A 14,729-nucleotide genomic window follows, 5' to 3' on the forward strand; every position below is an offset into this window, starting at 1 on the left:
GTATCTCCATATTTAGAGTGAAGTCTGAGTGGTTTCCATCATAATTAAATTATCTGCTTTCACTGTGCCATAGGAAGTGTCTGCCATTTCCTCTTCTTTTAGTTTCTTATAAGAAATATCTGTATCTTCATCCTCATCTAGAGGATCTTGCTTGTACAATATTCCACTCCCATACATTTTATATATTAAAACAAAAATCCCTGCTTCTGCAGACTGGAAAAGGGCATAAAGCAAGGGAAACATGTACATACTTCCTATGTTTTGCGGTGGAAAGGCCAGTTTTAGAATGGCGGTACAGAGCTGCACGTTCTGGCTCCCTGTTTCCAGGCACACAGTCCTCTTGCAGTTGGGTGGAAGATGGAAGAGAGTAGCTAAGCCATAGCCTGAGGCGTAGCCTGCCAAAGGCATAAAAATCGCTACCACATAAACAGCTGCAGGAATACTTGCCAGCAGTTTGGGTCCTAACATAGTGCAGGTCATTATGAAAAGGACCACCAGCGTCATTAGCAGAGACCACAGGGAAACCTAGTAAAAGAACATGGATAAATAAGCCATCAAAAATAAGATAGTTGAAGAGGGATTCAGGCAAGGGGATCCTGGGCTCTTGGAAGAGGAGAGTCATCTAGTCTGACCTCCCACACAGAATGGAGATCTTCGCCATTAAAAGTCTTTGACAGAGTATTTCTGAAGATGGGTAGATCACCTCTTCAGGAGGCATCCAGGCCACGTCAGACAGCTCTGTTTGGCAACCTGTCTTTATGTCTAGTGACAATTTGCCTTCTATAACTGCTAGCCATTGTCTTGGATAGGCCCTCAGGAGCAGCACAGACCAGACAGACTGCACCTCCTGCAAAACAGCCTCCAAAAGTTTAAAAACCAGTTATGAGGGGAAGGCTACTCTTCTCTGGGGGCAGACTGTCCCAGGCTTTCAGCCTCCATTCCATAACTCTGTTTTGGAGTCCTGACTGTTCTGAGCATTCGTTTAATTTGTGAATGTGCCTCTTAAAAACAGAGCAGTTAGAACTGGGCCCAAGACACCAGGTATGGTCTGATGAATAGAGTGGACAGATGGGCACTGCTTTCCCTGAACAGGACCCAGTGTTTTCCATAAGAAATTAGTTCTGGTTTTACACAGGACATAAAAGGCTATTGATTTATGAAACTGAGTGTCTGATATTTTTAACCTTCAAAACACTTTATAGCTCAGAGAATTGTTAGCAATACCCAAACAGTTACCAACTCTTAGATTAGGTAAGAGAAAAGAAAAAAATGTAAACATAAGATGTGAGGAATTCTTTGTAATCCTGCAACTCCCTGCTTTTTCACCTGTTCATGAGAATACTCCCACATGTAAGTCTCTAATGACGCTTAGGAATTATTATATATAATAGAAGGATTTTAGATAAAAACAATTGACTGTATAAAACAGTGTGTCATCTTGATGTCCGACTGGTACATTTCACTCATGCAAATAAGACAGGCTTGTAAATAGTAAGGTGGAAACCTAAAAATTCTTCTCCTAGTTCTCCTTCAGATCGGTAGCTTTTTTTTTTAATGGGGGAGGGGATTGGGTGGGTGTCTGTGAGGGAGACTACAGATCCAGAACAGTTTAAGTGTTGTTTCTGGTTCCCTAGATATCTGGGAGGATACCCCTTTGGAGTCTATGGGATTGGCATATACTTTATATTCTTTAAAAGATTATTCAAAATTTATCTGGGCTGGTCAAAAAGTCTACCCTAAATGGTGCTGAAGTAATTATTATATAAGATACTCATGTTACAAATGTACAATTAGCAGAAACCAAACTTTTATAAATCAAAACTTATATTAAGTTTCAAAGTGTGTCTACATCAATAGTTTTGAGAGGAAATCTGATTCTTCGTTGTGAAAATATTGGCTCTAACATTTCCTTTGAACAATTTAAAATCATTTGGGTGAGCACTGACAATGAATGCTCATTTTAAAGTGTTTGCAAAAGTATAAAAATATTATGAAGTGGATCTTAATGAGTGTGCTGGCAATGGAATACGTTCAGCTTAAACTCAAAGTTACACTATCTTATTGAATTGTCTGTTGTTTAAATATGTTTACCTGTTTTTAGCATGGAAATAGGTTATTTGACTTTCTCTTAGAATTCCCAAGGTTTTATAGTAAATGCCATCACATTAATAGTATTACCTTAATGATCAAGCTTAGTAAGTTCTTAATGATCTCAAGATGATCTATAGATGTATTATGTATAACATATAACAAATATGTATATTTACATGTACATATATATTTATTACATTCAGAGTATATATATGCTTACAATAGAGCATAATTTTTTTACTCAAGGCTGGATATATGTACTGAAAAGAGCCCTCTATTTTTCATATTAATAAAAGTTAGCCCCTCTGTATAATCAGATTACTTTGGTATAATATAAGTAAAACACAAAAGATTGTCTTCTTAACTCTACATAATTGAAACATTAGAGTGATCCTTTTTCTCTTCATTGTCTGAAGGAATTTGCATGTACATTTTATACTAATTAGACTAATTCGTTATGTATTTTATTTGATTAACTTCCTAAAATGAGAATCCTGTTCATGATTTACTCTTATTTACTACTAGTTTTGAGTTTTCAAAGAAAGTTTAATTTAGAAATATTTAAATTTTTTCTCCAATCAACTATTACAAAATCTCTACTGCTACCAAAAGCATCAATTTTTTTAAAATAAAGCAATTTTGGAAATATTGCACAGAATAATAGAAATCCCACTCTTCTACTACCTTTAGAAACCATATGAAATATTGCAATGGGTAAGGAAAAAGAAACACAAATTTAATAATGTGAATATATTCTGCATTATTTACCCAGGACCTGATTTTATTTTGTGCCTTAAAGCCAATGTTTTGTGTATTCTATTATATTCTACGATGTAATTTTTTTACGATGTAATTTTTAAATTACTTTTTGTCTTATTAGTGTAAACTTACTTTTAGAAAATTAATGAAACATTTTAAAGGAAACTTCTACAGAGTTTCTCAGAATTAGAGTTCCACTTTTAAAAAGTAGAGTACTGTAATGCATTTCAAAAGTACTGCACAAATCCTATTAATTTTATTTCACCTGCTTTGATTTTTAGTAATACATGACTTCTTAGTGGAAAACATATTGCCATTTAATTGCACTGTCATCTTTACCCCCCATGATCTGTTTCCTCCTATGAATACTGATAGTTCTCTTATGCTGTTTTAAATTAACCCAGTGTCTTAATTAAAGCTATTATTTTTGAAGTTCCAAAAGATGGAACGGAAGTTATATTTGTGGCATAAACTTTTCTTTTTTTTTTTTAAGTTTATCCATGCAAGGGCTACCCAGTCCTTTTCTTCCTTACTTCTCTTTCCCAAACTTCTCGCTGTTTCAGCCGTGGGTCAGAGACCAAGGATTCTCTACGTGTGTGAAGTATGCAAAGGGAAGAGTGACCTTACCTTCACAATGTAGTCAGCCACCCGGTTGTATCTGTAGCGAATGAAGACGCCCAAACCAATAGGGATGAGAGTGCTGCAGAGAGTCAGGATCACTGTGCCTATGGGCAGTAACTGCACCAGAGGAGTGTTGATCCAAGGCCGGCTGTAGATCCACAGGCACAGTGGCATCAAGACCAGGGCCAGGAGCGTGGAAGAGATGGTCATGATGATGCTGCAGAAAAGGGAATGGACAGAAGTCGGAATGGGCTTTGAGCCAAGGAGCCTTGCTTGAACATTGGGTAGAAGAAAACGGGGGAGCCTGCAAGTCCCCCAGCTTGAAGTCAGGGAAGAACCTGCTTCATCCCAGGGGAGCACCAGGAGAGCAGCATGGCTAAGCCCAGCTGAAACATGAACTCCAGGCAGGAGAAGAAAAATCTCAGGACTGCTGCCCTCTGCTTTATACAGCCTATTGAGCTGGTTACAGTCTGGATGACTGTGAGGGCAAGGAACATTTTTGTTTTCTCTTTAATCCTCCAAAGCACCCTGTAAGGCATGGTAAAGCTACTGAATACTACTTGTTGGATTAACCTCAATTATATTGTCTTATATATGAGATTACTTTCTTTATTGGAGCCAATAGTCCTATTTTGCTTTTACATTTCCCGTGAGTCCTGGCTTCAGACTTCCCAGTTACCTTTGTCTTCCGGGGCCTGCAAACCTGCACTGACAGCCCAACACTGAGGGAGGGTGGGGAGGGAGCTGTGGATGAGACCATAAGACCCTCAGAGCACCTCTGTCCCTGTCTAGATCGTCTCCCCTCCAACCCTACCTCTTCATGTTTGCCTGGACTTCCAAAGCCCGGGCGTCCCCATCATCTCCAGTTTCTTCTCCCCTCTTCCGCGCCTCATTCTCCCCTCTTCCGCGCCTCTCCTTCCTCCCTCCTTGGTCTTGAACGCATGGCTGTACACGCGGTTCACTGGGAGAAGAAAGATGCCTACCGGACAGCAGCTCCGTACCTGAGGTTCATGTCGCCGTCAACCAGCAGGGACATAAGGTTGGAGAGATTCCCGCCGGGACAGCAGCCACATAGGAGCACCGCCATGGCGGCCGACCCGTCCAAGGAGAAGGTGAGCGCCAACAGGAAGGCCAGCAGCGGCAAGAAGCCGAACTGGCAGAGCGCGGCCAGCAGCGCGCCCACCGGCCGACGGACGTGCGCCCCGAAGTGGTTCACGTCCACCGTGCAGCCCAGGCCCAGCATGGTGATGCACAGGGCGGCGCCCACAAGCACGTTCAGCCCGTGGTTCAGCGGCGTGTCCCAGAACGGGGGCTCGTGGGCGGCCTCGGGGTGAGCGAACGAGGTAGGGCTCGGGCCGGCGGCGCCACCCGCGAAGCAGCCGGCCGTCGGCGTCAGGGTCGGAGTGGGGCCGGGGCTGAAACTGACGCCGGGCCCCGGCGCGACACTGAGCCCGGGGCTGGGGCCGGCGCTGGAGGCGGGCGCCAGGGGGGCGTCTGGGCCGGGGCTCAGGCTGCTGGCGTTGGGCGACAAGGTGTAGTTGTCCGGCTGCAGCGAGGACGGGTCGAAGAGCAGGGTGGCGTTGCCGGTGCCGTCCATGGCGCTGTCGGCGGGAGGCTGCGGGTCTGGCTCCTTACCGCCCTGCGGATTTCTCTGCCCTCCCGCCGCGCGCGACTCTGCGCCTTTGGTCGCCACCGCCGTCCGTCTGTCTGTCCGCCCGTCCGCAGCCGCCAAACGGGACTCGGTGGCAAGGCCGGACTGCGCGCGTCTGACGTCCGGGGCAACGGGTCGGTGCTCGGCTGGGGGTCGGCCGAAGGCCGCTGGCTGGCACTTAAGAAAGCGCAGCCCCCGAGGGTGAACCCAATCGCTGGGCCCCCGCGCCCGCAGGCGCCGCCCCCGCCGCCGAGTCCCCTCCTTTTAATCACCAGTAAGTGGTTCTGTTAGAGTGTAGCCAGGGGCGGAACAAAGACCTGACAAAGGACAAGAAGAAGAAAAAACCGTGCCTGGCTGCTGACCAAGTTCTCTGATGGGCTGTGCCTCTTTGATAATGAAATCTGGAGAGCCAGACGTACAGAGAGAGAGAGAGAGAGAGAGAGGAGTTTGTCTATGGACGCACGTACATCATACACACTGTTCAAAGAGCCTGCAACCGCTAGCATCCTGAGGGGTGCCTGACTTAATAGGAGCTGCTCTCTGCTCCTATCTGCTCTCTGCTCTCAGACACAATATCTGGTTTTAACTTACAAACAATTTTTAAATAAGATTTTTGTGTTCCAACTTAAAGTAGAAAGTAATAAAAATATTGGTGGGGTTTGAGCCAGGTCTTGTGCATGTGTGTGTGCATTATTTCATTTGATTTTCTCACAGCAGAGCCGTGGGAGAGATGCTGTTAGCTCGATTTTTCCACACCAGGAATCCGAGGCACAGGGAAATCTCAGCCTCATCAGCCAAACCCAGAAGCAGCTGGCTCAGTGTGCGCCGCGATATGGTATTAAAGCGTGCATTGAAGAGCTCTGCTAAGTACAGTCTCCGTGAAAAATGTGTATTTGGGAAGTTATTGGCAGATGGGGAGAGGCTACTTCAGTGGCCACAGATTTATGAAGTGTTTTGAGTATAGCCCTGGCCTTAGGATTAAAGGACTGAAGAGAAATAAAGTTGTGAGATTCCCTGCTTCAGACAGCTTTATCCCCAAACAAATCAAATGCAGAGTTCTTGGAAATGTTGACTCAACAACTTTATGGGAGTCTCTAGATGCATCTACAAAGGAAAGGGACTTCTCTTCATACCAAGGAGGCAGAGCCATTGGAGAAGGCTGTGACCATAAAGTGATAGCCAGTTGATCTGTGAAAGCCAACAGTGGGAATTTCTAGGGTGAAGTCTTAGCCCATGGTTAGTCTGTGTGGAGCCAAGATCCTAGAGTGAATTCTTCCTCGTGGAAACTTGTCCCTACCCCGTTTTCTGACACCAGAGGAGACTGGGTGACTTCCATTTCCCAGTGGTGGACTGAGCTCGTGTGTTTATATTTTCTCCTCCCCAAATCTCAGGAAAATGACAGAGAATATGAAAAATATGATTAAATTCACAGAATACTGCACTCAATAACAAATGAATAATTTCTTTCTTCTCCATCAGACCATACATTCCATGAGGGCAGTGCTTCTGCAAGCATTAAAGAAAATAATATACCCTCATACTTCCCCAAAACAATAAACCCAAGAAAACAATGCAGTAATATCTGTAGAGCTTTGAAGGAAGTGGGATGTGACCAAAAATATTCCAAGATTTCATTTAGGCTTATGTGCAGATAAACAAAGAAACATGCTACCCAAATACTTCGGTTAAGTGACTATATCCAGGGGAGACATGTAGACAGACAGACAAGATAAGGAGGAGGACTGCAGAACCTTTACATTCTTTGAACCACAGGATGAGATAAGCCAAGAACACAAATGGCAGAGCATGAGCTGAAGCCCAACTCTGCAGACACCACTCCAATTTTCCCCCTCCTTGTGTTAATGATATTAAAACCCACAATCAAATTAAGTAAGCTATAGTTAGAGGGAGGCAAACTCATCCAACTAGCTCCTCTTGGGGTTTGGGGAGGGATACGGGAGGCGATTTGTGCAGTGGGTGAAGAGCAAAAATCAGAAAGTGTTGGGTTGTAAATCAGCAGGATCATGCTCAACCTGCAGCCTTGAGGACTTCTTGGGGCCTGCACACCTGGTGTGATTGTTGTAAATAAAGCAGATGTTCTTGCCTCCCCTCTTCCTTCTGATCTCCTTCACTGTTCAGGAGAAAAGCCCAGGATTAGAAAATAGAGCTAGTTCTCCAGATGAGGTGATTTTGGCAAGCTGGCATGGGTCACTTTGCTTTCTCAATTGCCTTACCTTTACTCTTGCTGCCACCAAGGAGAGTCTGGCCCACCCAGAAGGGAGAAAATACATAGAAGGGAGAGATGACAACATAGATGGAAAATATGCCATTTGGGGGAAAATAAATTTAGAGCCTTCTTGCACAGCATACACCAAAATTAATTCCAGATGGATTAAAGAAATAATAATAATAATAATAATAATAATAATAATAATAATGGAACAAAATGTTGGAGAAAAATATTAGCTAGTATTTATCTCATCTTTGGATAGGGAAAATCTTCCCAAGCAAAAAAGTAACAGAAGAAATCATAATGGGAAGCTCAGTAGATATGGCTATATAAGAATTTTTACCTTTGGTGTAGTCAGAAGAGCATTTAAAAAACTAAAAGCAAATTATAAAATGAGAAAAATATTGGCAACATATGTAAAACCAAGAGCTAATATCATTAATTTATAAAACAGTTTTACAAATTAACAAGAACAAGCAATACAATAGGGAAAAAGGCAAATGATATGAATAGACACACAAGATCACAAAAAGGAAAGACCAAAGAAATTAAACTGAAGCAACTATTGGATTGGCCAAAAAGTTTGTTCAGGTTTTCCATGTTATAGAAAACCCCGAACGAACTTTTTGGCCAACCCTATAGATGCCATTTTTCCACTGTCGGAAAAAACTGACATAAATTATATTATGTTATGGTGGCAAGGATACTATCAACTGCATACCCTCTCATCCTGCTATTGGTGTATACTTTCTAGAAGAAAACTTGATGTAGATGACAGTAGTCCTAAAAATGTGCATCTCCTTTGATCCAGCAATTCTATTTCTAGGTGTTTATCCAAGAAAACAATCAGGGAATTTAAAAAAAAATGAGAGCTACATTGAATGCTTACATACAGACAATCTACTAAGCTTTTAATCATGGATCATCTCATTCAATCTTCATAACAGGCTTAATGAGGTTAGAAATTTGCCAAGTCAAAAAAAAAAAAAAAAAAAAAGGAGAGAGAAAAAGAAATTTACCAAGTCACCCCCTAGTAGGGATAGAGCTAGGCTTTGAACCCAAGTTTTTGGATCCCAAAGTCTGTCCTCCTAAACCGAATACGATGTAGTTAAATAGGAATAACCTTAAATAAAGTTACCATATGATCCAGCAATCCCATTCCTGGGCATATATCTGGAAAAGATGAAAACTCTAATTCAAAAAGATACATGTACTCCAGTGTTCTCTGCAGCACTATTTACAATAGCCAAGACATGGAAGCAACCTAAATGTCCATCGACAGATGAATGGATAAAGAAGATGTGGTACATATATACAATGGAATATTACTCTGCCATTAAAAAGAATGAAATAATGTCATTTGGATAGGCCTAAGCAACATGGATAGGCCTAGAAGTTATCATACTAAGTGAAGTAAGTCAGACGGAAAAAGACAAATATTATATGATATCACTTATATGTGGAATCTTAAAAAATGATACAAATGAATTTATTTACAAAACAGAAATAGAGTCACAGACATAGAAAACAAACTTATGGTTGCCGAAGGGGGAAATGGGTGGAGGAGGAGGGATAAATTAGGAATTTGGGATTAACAGGTATACACTAATATATATAAAATAGATAAACAACAAGGACCTATTGTATAGCACAGGGAACTGTATTCAATATCTTGAAATAACCTATAATGGAAAAGAATGTGAAAAAGAAGATATATGGATATATAGATATAGATATAACTGAATCACTTTGCTGTACACCTGAAACATTGTAAATCAACTATACTTCAATAAAAATAAATAAATAAATACAAATGTACTAATACAAAAGACTGCTATGCAGATGCTAAGAATCGTGTTTACAACCAGAGTTCCTAATCTGGTCCAGGGTGAATATGTGACCCTCCTGAAATAATGTATCAACTTCTCTATATACGTACATTTTTTTCCTGAAATGTGAGTTCATGACTTTTCTCAGAGGGTCCAAGACCCATTTTGAGGAATATTTAATGACAAGGGAGGAATTCCCTGTTGACATAATCTTAAGTGATAAAGCAATTTAAAAAGCTATAAACACATATTAACATACACTTATATTCTAGTGAGTACATTAAATATATGTAAACTTAGAGGGAATTTCTCCAGTGTATATTATATCTGAGTGGTAGTATTAAAAGTGATTTTTATTTTCTTCTTTGTGTTTTACTGTGTTTTCCAAATTCCTCTGTAAATATATTTTATAATCAGAAAAATGTAAATGTTATTTTTTAAAGCTTAAAATCTAGAGGAAAAATACATTCCACAAGTATCAAAGGGCAAATCATGTAATCAATCCATAGGCCATAGGTTGATAGAGAAAAATAGGCAAAAGATACAATTTACAATAGACAAATTACATTCTATTTATTAAATAGGAAAAATTTTACCTCACTAGTATTTAAGTAAACATAAAATATGAAACTTCAAAAAAAGTCAAATAGCGTCTCAAAGTAACAACATTTAATGGTGGAAATGCAATAGAAACACAGCTTTGATGGTAGGGGTTATTCGATACAACTTCTGGGGAAAGCAATTTGATAATACAGTTCTGATGGACATTTTTTTTTTAAAATTAGGATTATTTCAAGTGAGGTGCCAGAAACACTGACTCCAATTGGTTTAAGCCAAAAAGGGAATTTAGTGACTCATGAGAATGAAAAATCTCCTGGTGTGGCTGGCTCCCAGGTTATAGTGAGGACTGGGTCTCTGTCCATTTCTCAGCTCTGCTTTCTACTATGTCATCTTCATTTTTACGTTCACTTTCTCCCTAGGGGGCTGGACAATATCCACCAGCTCAGAACCACCCATGGACTGAGAATGCTTACTTCCCAATACTTTTCATAAAAGTCCTGGGATAAATTTGACCCAGGCAGAGGAACTGTGCCTATCCTTGAAAAAGTTGTTATAGCCACAAGATGGAATGCTCTCCCTTGAACTTGGGGGTAGTCTCATCCCCACTCAAGACACATGAACTCAGATTTGGGCCAGGGATTCCCCAAAAGAATATTGGGTGCTGTTAACAGACAGAGGAAAAATGGATTTGGGGCTGGCAGAAACATTAGATGCTCACTCTGCTGACTTAGAGAAATCATCTGAATTGCAGACAATTTATGCAGGAAGATAAAATAAGACTGTGGCAACAGAAAAAAAAAATTAGAAAAACCTAAATATTCAGCAATATGCAATTGGTTGAGTATATTATGCTTTATTCATATAATAGAACAGTATACACTATTAAAAAGCTTAAAAATCTGATAGGAAGAAAGTAAATTATATAACAGAATGTACGTACAGTTTGGCCCCAATTTCTTTAAAAATATTTATATATTTGCATTCAAAAAGATTGGGCCAATGTATTCAAAATATATTGGATGATGGATGATTTTTGCATTCTTATACTTGCTTTATCTCTGCTCTCAGCACCACCCTCTCAAAGAAACTGAAATTGTCAAACAAGTAGATTGAGTATATAGTAATTTATTGTGTTTTAAGTAATAAAACACGTAGGTTTTCTAAATTCCTTGAAGCAACTTGAATTGCAATAACATTTGGCCACTTTCGTTGAAAGGAAGCGGGAAGATTTTCTTTTAATAGAAGCTGTCAAATGGGAGAGTTGATAGGAATATTCCTCTCAGCTGGTTTGTACCTAAAAGCAACATGGCCTGGTGATTATGCCTGATTTACATAATTAAGCCTATTTTACAGATAAATGTCAATTTCTCACAGTGTTAATCATACTTCGTAACTAGCTAATGACAGATATAACCAGGGACTATCTTCTGTGTCCAAAACGCATTCCACACTTAAAATGCTGGTCTGCAATAAAGGTTTCCCCACTCTCCCAAAGCAGAGCTTCCTACGAAACCTTTGATAAACCAAAATGGCAATAAAGCAAAGAAGCACTTACCTTAGGATACATCTTGCTAACGGTTGTACGAAGTCAATGGAGAAAAAGCACAGACGCTGACACAGTTCACAGCTCTGGCGGCCTGATGCTGAGTGCCGTTCCCGGGAAGGAGCTTGGCGGGGCCACTCTCGCTGCTTGGGGCACGCACTGCCTCTATAATGGCTGCTGCAAAACCCACGCTATTTTCGCTTTTCTCTTCTCCTGAGAGTGAAAATCCTCTTTGGATTTCTTTTGGTTAGCGAAAACAAGTACTACTAATAGGTAGGGCTTTCGTAAAAGTGAAGAGTTGTAAAGTGAACTTTGGAAAAGTGGGGGACATCCGTATTACATTTATGTAACCGGCATGAAAATCTGAATATTTTAAGCCTGGATTGTCGCTCCTGGTGCGTGCAGGCACGTTGAAACCTGCTGAGGAATGTCTGCCTGGTGCACCAGGCAGGTGGAGGTCATATTTATGGAAGCCTTACTGATAGAGTTGCCAGATGTAGCAAATAAAAATATAGGCTGCCCAGTGAAATTCGAATATCAGATAAATAATAAAGTTTTTGGTATAAAGATGTCCCAAATATTTCATCAGGCAACCTTACCTGGAGAAAGAGGATGATTAGAAAACTGAAACGGAGCAGTGGCCTCTGGGGGCTAAGAGCTCCACGTGGTTAGGAAGCAACCCCCAAATCACAGGGAACAAAGGGGAGGTGCTAGACTCGGGCTAGGGGTGCTGCCTGGGGATTGATGAAGAGGAGACAGCGAGGCCCCTCCTCCTCCGCTGAGGAACTTGGCCTGGTTCCAGGTGGAGAGAAGCACTGCAGTTTCCAATTAAACATGTTCTGTAGCTGAACTCCAGCCTCATAGAGCGGGAGGAAGCCACTGACATACACAAACACTATAGCAGGCAGTAGTCTGGGAATGAAGTGCACGTTAATTAGACACTAACAGAGTGGTTCTAAAGAGGGCCAGGAAGCCATGAAGGAGGCCCTCGTGAGGACCAGAGGAGAGAGGCAGACTCCAAGATGTCAAAGTGGAGGAAGGTGTTTGTAGACACTCGACCCTTACGCCACATGGTCACTCCAGTGTAGTGGATCCCAACTGTTTTGCTCCCCAGTGCTCCTCCCCTCTTCTCCTGGAAGATAGACCCTCCTTTTTGGGGGGAATTGCACATCCAACAGCTCTTGTCATAAAGTCCAAATGGAAGCCACTGCCTTCCTAAAGGACCCCACCTCTGAGTTATCAGGGACTGGTTGAGGGATAGGCCCCCAGACGCATCTTAATAGAGTTTGGAGCAATCCTAGGCAGGGGGTAGGTTTTATTGTCAGCTTCTGAGGAGGAATTCATTACAGGTAAAATTGTCCTTGAAAATCCTTTAAACACCCATAACAGTATACTTTTTTTTCATGAAGGCTGCAGTGACAAGTCCCCCCAGTTTTGGAACAGATGGCTGTTTCTTCAGCTGACTACCAGATGAAGTAGCCGGCTTGCATTTCAGGGTCAGGTTATATGAAATGACTCTCTGGGCCTTTGCTCCAGGTTCTCAGGCCATGACAAGCACTGGGGCCTTGGGCACAGCAAATGCTCTTCTCCAGGCTCACATCCACTGTACTCAGTGGCTGGCAGTGTCACCCACACACAACCACCCTCTCTCTCTTATTTTCCCCCCATTTAACTCTCAGACTTGAATTTGTAAATGTTAAAGTGTGTATATGATGTGACTCCAGGAACCAACCTCTTAACTTTAGTGACTGGTCCAGAAGGTGGAAATTGATCCAACCCAGGTCAATTAGGGTTCTTCCCTATGATTCTTTTTTTTTTTAAATGAGAGTCACAGGGAAAAGCCCTTTCTTCACATGTTAAGAAGTTGGGAAGTTGTGAACCCAGAAACTGATACTAACCATGGCTCCATTTTGTAAAACCACCCAGCTTGGGAGAATAAAGCCAAAAATAAAAGCCTAAATAAAGCAGATGAGAGGTGAAGAGAGAAAACGCAGGCAGCACCGGGTCCCTGTTCTGGTCCTTCCCAACAACACTCCTCACCTTCCTGGTTATGTGAGCTGATCCGTCTTCCTTCTGCTACATTGTTTGAGGCTTTGATTCCTTGTGTCCTCCCATGACTTTTTCCAGCCCATCCTACTGGCTCTGATAACACGTCAGATCTCATCCAATAGTCATCTTTGTAAAAATACTATCTCATCTGCTCTCCAATCACATGATTCAATGCACACTTCCTAGTCCCTACAGAAGGCATCAATTGAGATTTGATTTAATCCAGGTCCTCCTTTGCATGTTATCTCAAAGTCTGTACCAGAGGGGCCCTCAGTATTCTACTCACCTCCTCAGTGATTTAATAATAGGGGTTTGCTTTACAGGAGAAGATTGTTTAGACTGTTTTCTTTTTCTTTTCTCTGCTAATCTTCCATTCTTTAACCAGTCCCATCCTTGTTTTCACCTATGCTTTAACTTTCCTATCACTGTCAACTAACCTGTAAGGTGAGAAGTCTGTTGCTTTCTTGAAGTTCTAATATTTCAACGTGCTTTTGATACATAGAAGACTTTCCTGGGGACTTCACATAGCAGTCTTTGTATGGCATAAAGGCTTGTATCAGGAGGCATTTGTCATCTGATAAACTGAAAAGAAATAAACAGTATCTTACAGAGCTCTAGCAGGATATTAAACTGAGAATTTATTTGATCTAAACATGAAAAACTCCAGTGATATTTTTAAAAGCTCCCAATGGAAAGATTACCTCTTGTTAACCAGACAACACGATAAATAGCAAAAGTGAAATTTAAGTTTTATTAAAATTAGACACCACTAATTAGTTTGAATTTGGTTTAAAAAATTTTTTTCCAGCACTCCATACAAAGTTGAAGAAAACATTAACATTTTTGAATTTAGAAAGTGTTATTTTGAAACATTCTTTAAAGCTGGATTTCTCTTGGAATAATTTAAAGCATCTTGCCCCTTACGCAAGAAGCAAATCATGAAAACAACCTCTTACTCACTCATTTAACCTTGGTAAGTAGTGATATGTGTTGGTGGAATGACAGTGAATGCTGGTTTCTCTTTCCTAAGAAAAGACTGAGGTCTGTTAATAATTTTATACTCCATACGTTCTTTTCTTACTCTCAATATTGCATTAGTCTTGCCATCCAAGAGATCTGAGAATTATTACCCCTGGATGCTGCTTTCCAGTATGCCATTACTATCCATTGCCCTACTTTGTCTAGAATATTGACTGAGGGAGAGTAGATAAGGTCACTGCTTCCCCCACACTGCTTCTGCAAACTCGTGCTTACAGGACGTATGGGGCTGGAGGTGGGGGGATTAAAAATTGGTACTAGTATTTTTATTGTACTTGTTTTGACTCTCTCCTAACTGATCAAATATAAATGACTTTTCAAAAAATCTGATATTTTGGAATATATATGACACATATG

At 41.1% G+C, this 14,729-nt stretch overlaps 2 protein-coding genes across 3 annotated transcripts in view; both read right to left on the reverse strand.

Moving 5' to 3' along the window:
• Positions 1 to 12: 12 nt before the first annotated feature.
• On the reverse strand, positions 13 to 5,658 carry SLC10A4 (solute carrier family 10 member 4; the record flags this gene model as incomplete). The annotated part of the gene is made up of 3 exons (XM_082390705.1): positions 4,473 to 5,658; positions 3,478 to 3,688; positions 13 to 525 (listed from the first exon to the last, which is right to left on the reverse strand). Exons 1-3 carry the CDS (start codon positions 5,066 to 5,068, stop codon positions 13 to 15), a joined length of 1,320 nt encoding a protein of 439 aa, XP_082246831.1. The 5' UTR covers positions 5,069 to 5,658.
• A 6,925-nt stretch (positions 5,659 to 12,583) lies between these two features.
• LOC309628082 (uncharacterized protein) overlaps positions 12,584 to 14,729 on the reverse strand; it is a 42,378-nt gene continuing 40,232 nt past the window's right edge. The window contains exons 3-4 of one of the 2 annotated variants that reach the window (XM_082390813.1): positions 13,772 to 13,916; positions 12,584 to 13,523 (exon numbers count right to left, since the gene is read on the reverse strand). In XM_082390813.1, coding sequence (XP_082246939.1) covers positions 13,503 to 13,523; positions 13,772 to 13,916 — 166 coding nt within the window. In that variant the 3' untranslated portion in view covers positions 12,584 to 13,502. Of the gene's footprint in view, positions 13,917 to 14,729 lie in introns of both variants that reach the window. The other variant, XR_014244138.1, reaches the window with a different exon arrangement.

This window comes from Balaenoptera borealis, assembly GCF_965194805.1.
Source record: "Balaenoptera borealis genome assembly, chromosome: 4".
In the NCBI taxonomy this organism is placed as follows: domain Eukaryota; kingdom Metazoa; phylum Chordata; class Mammalia; order Artiodactyla; family Balaenopteridae; genus Balaenoptera; species Balaenoptera borealis.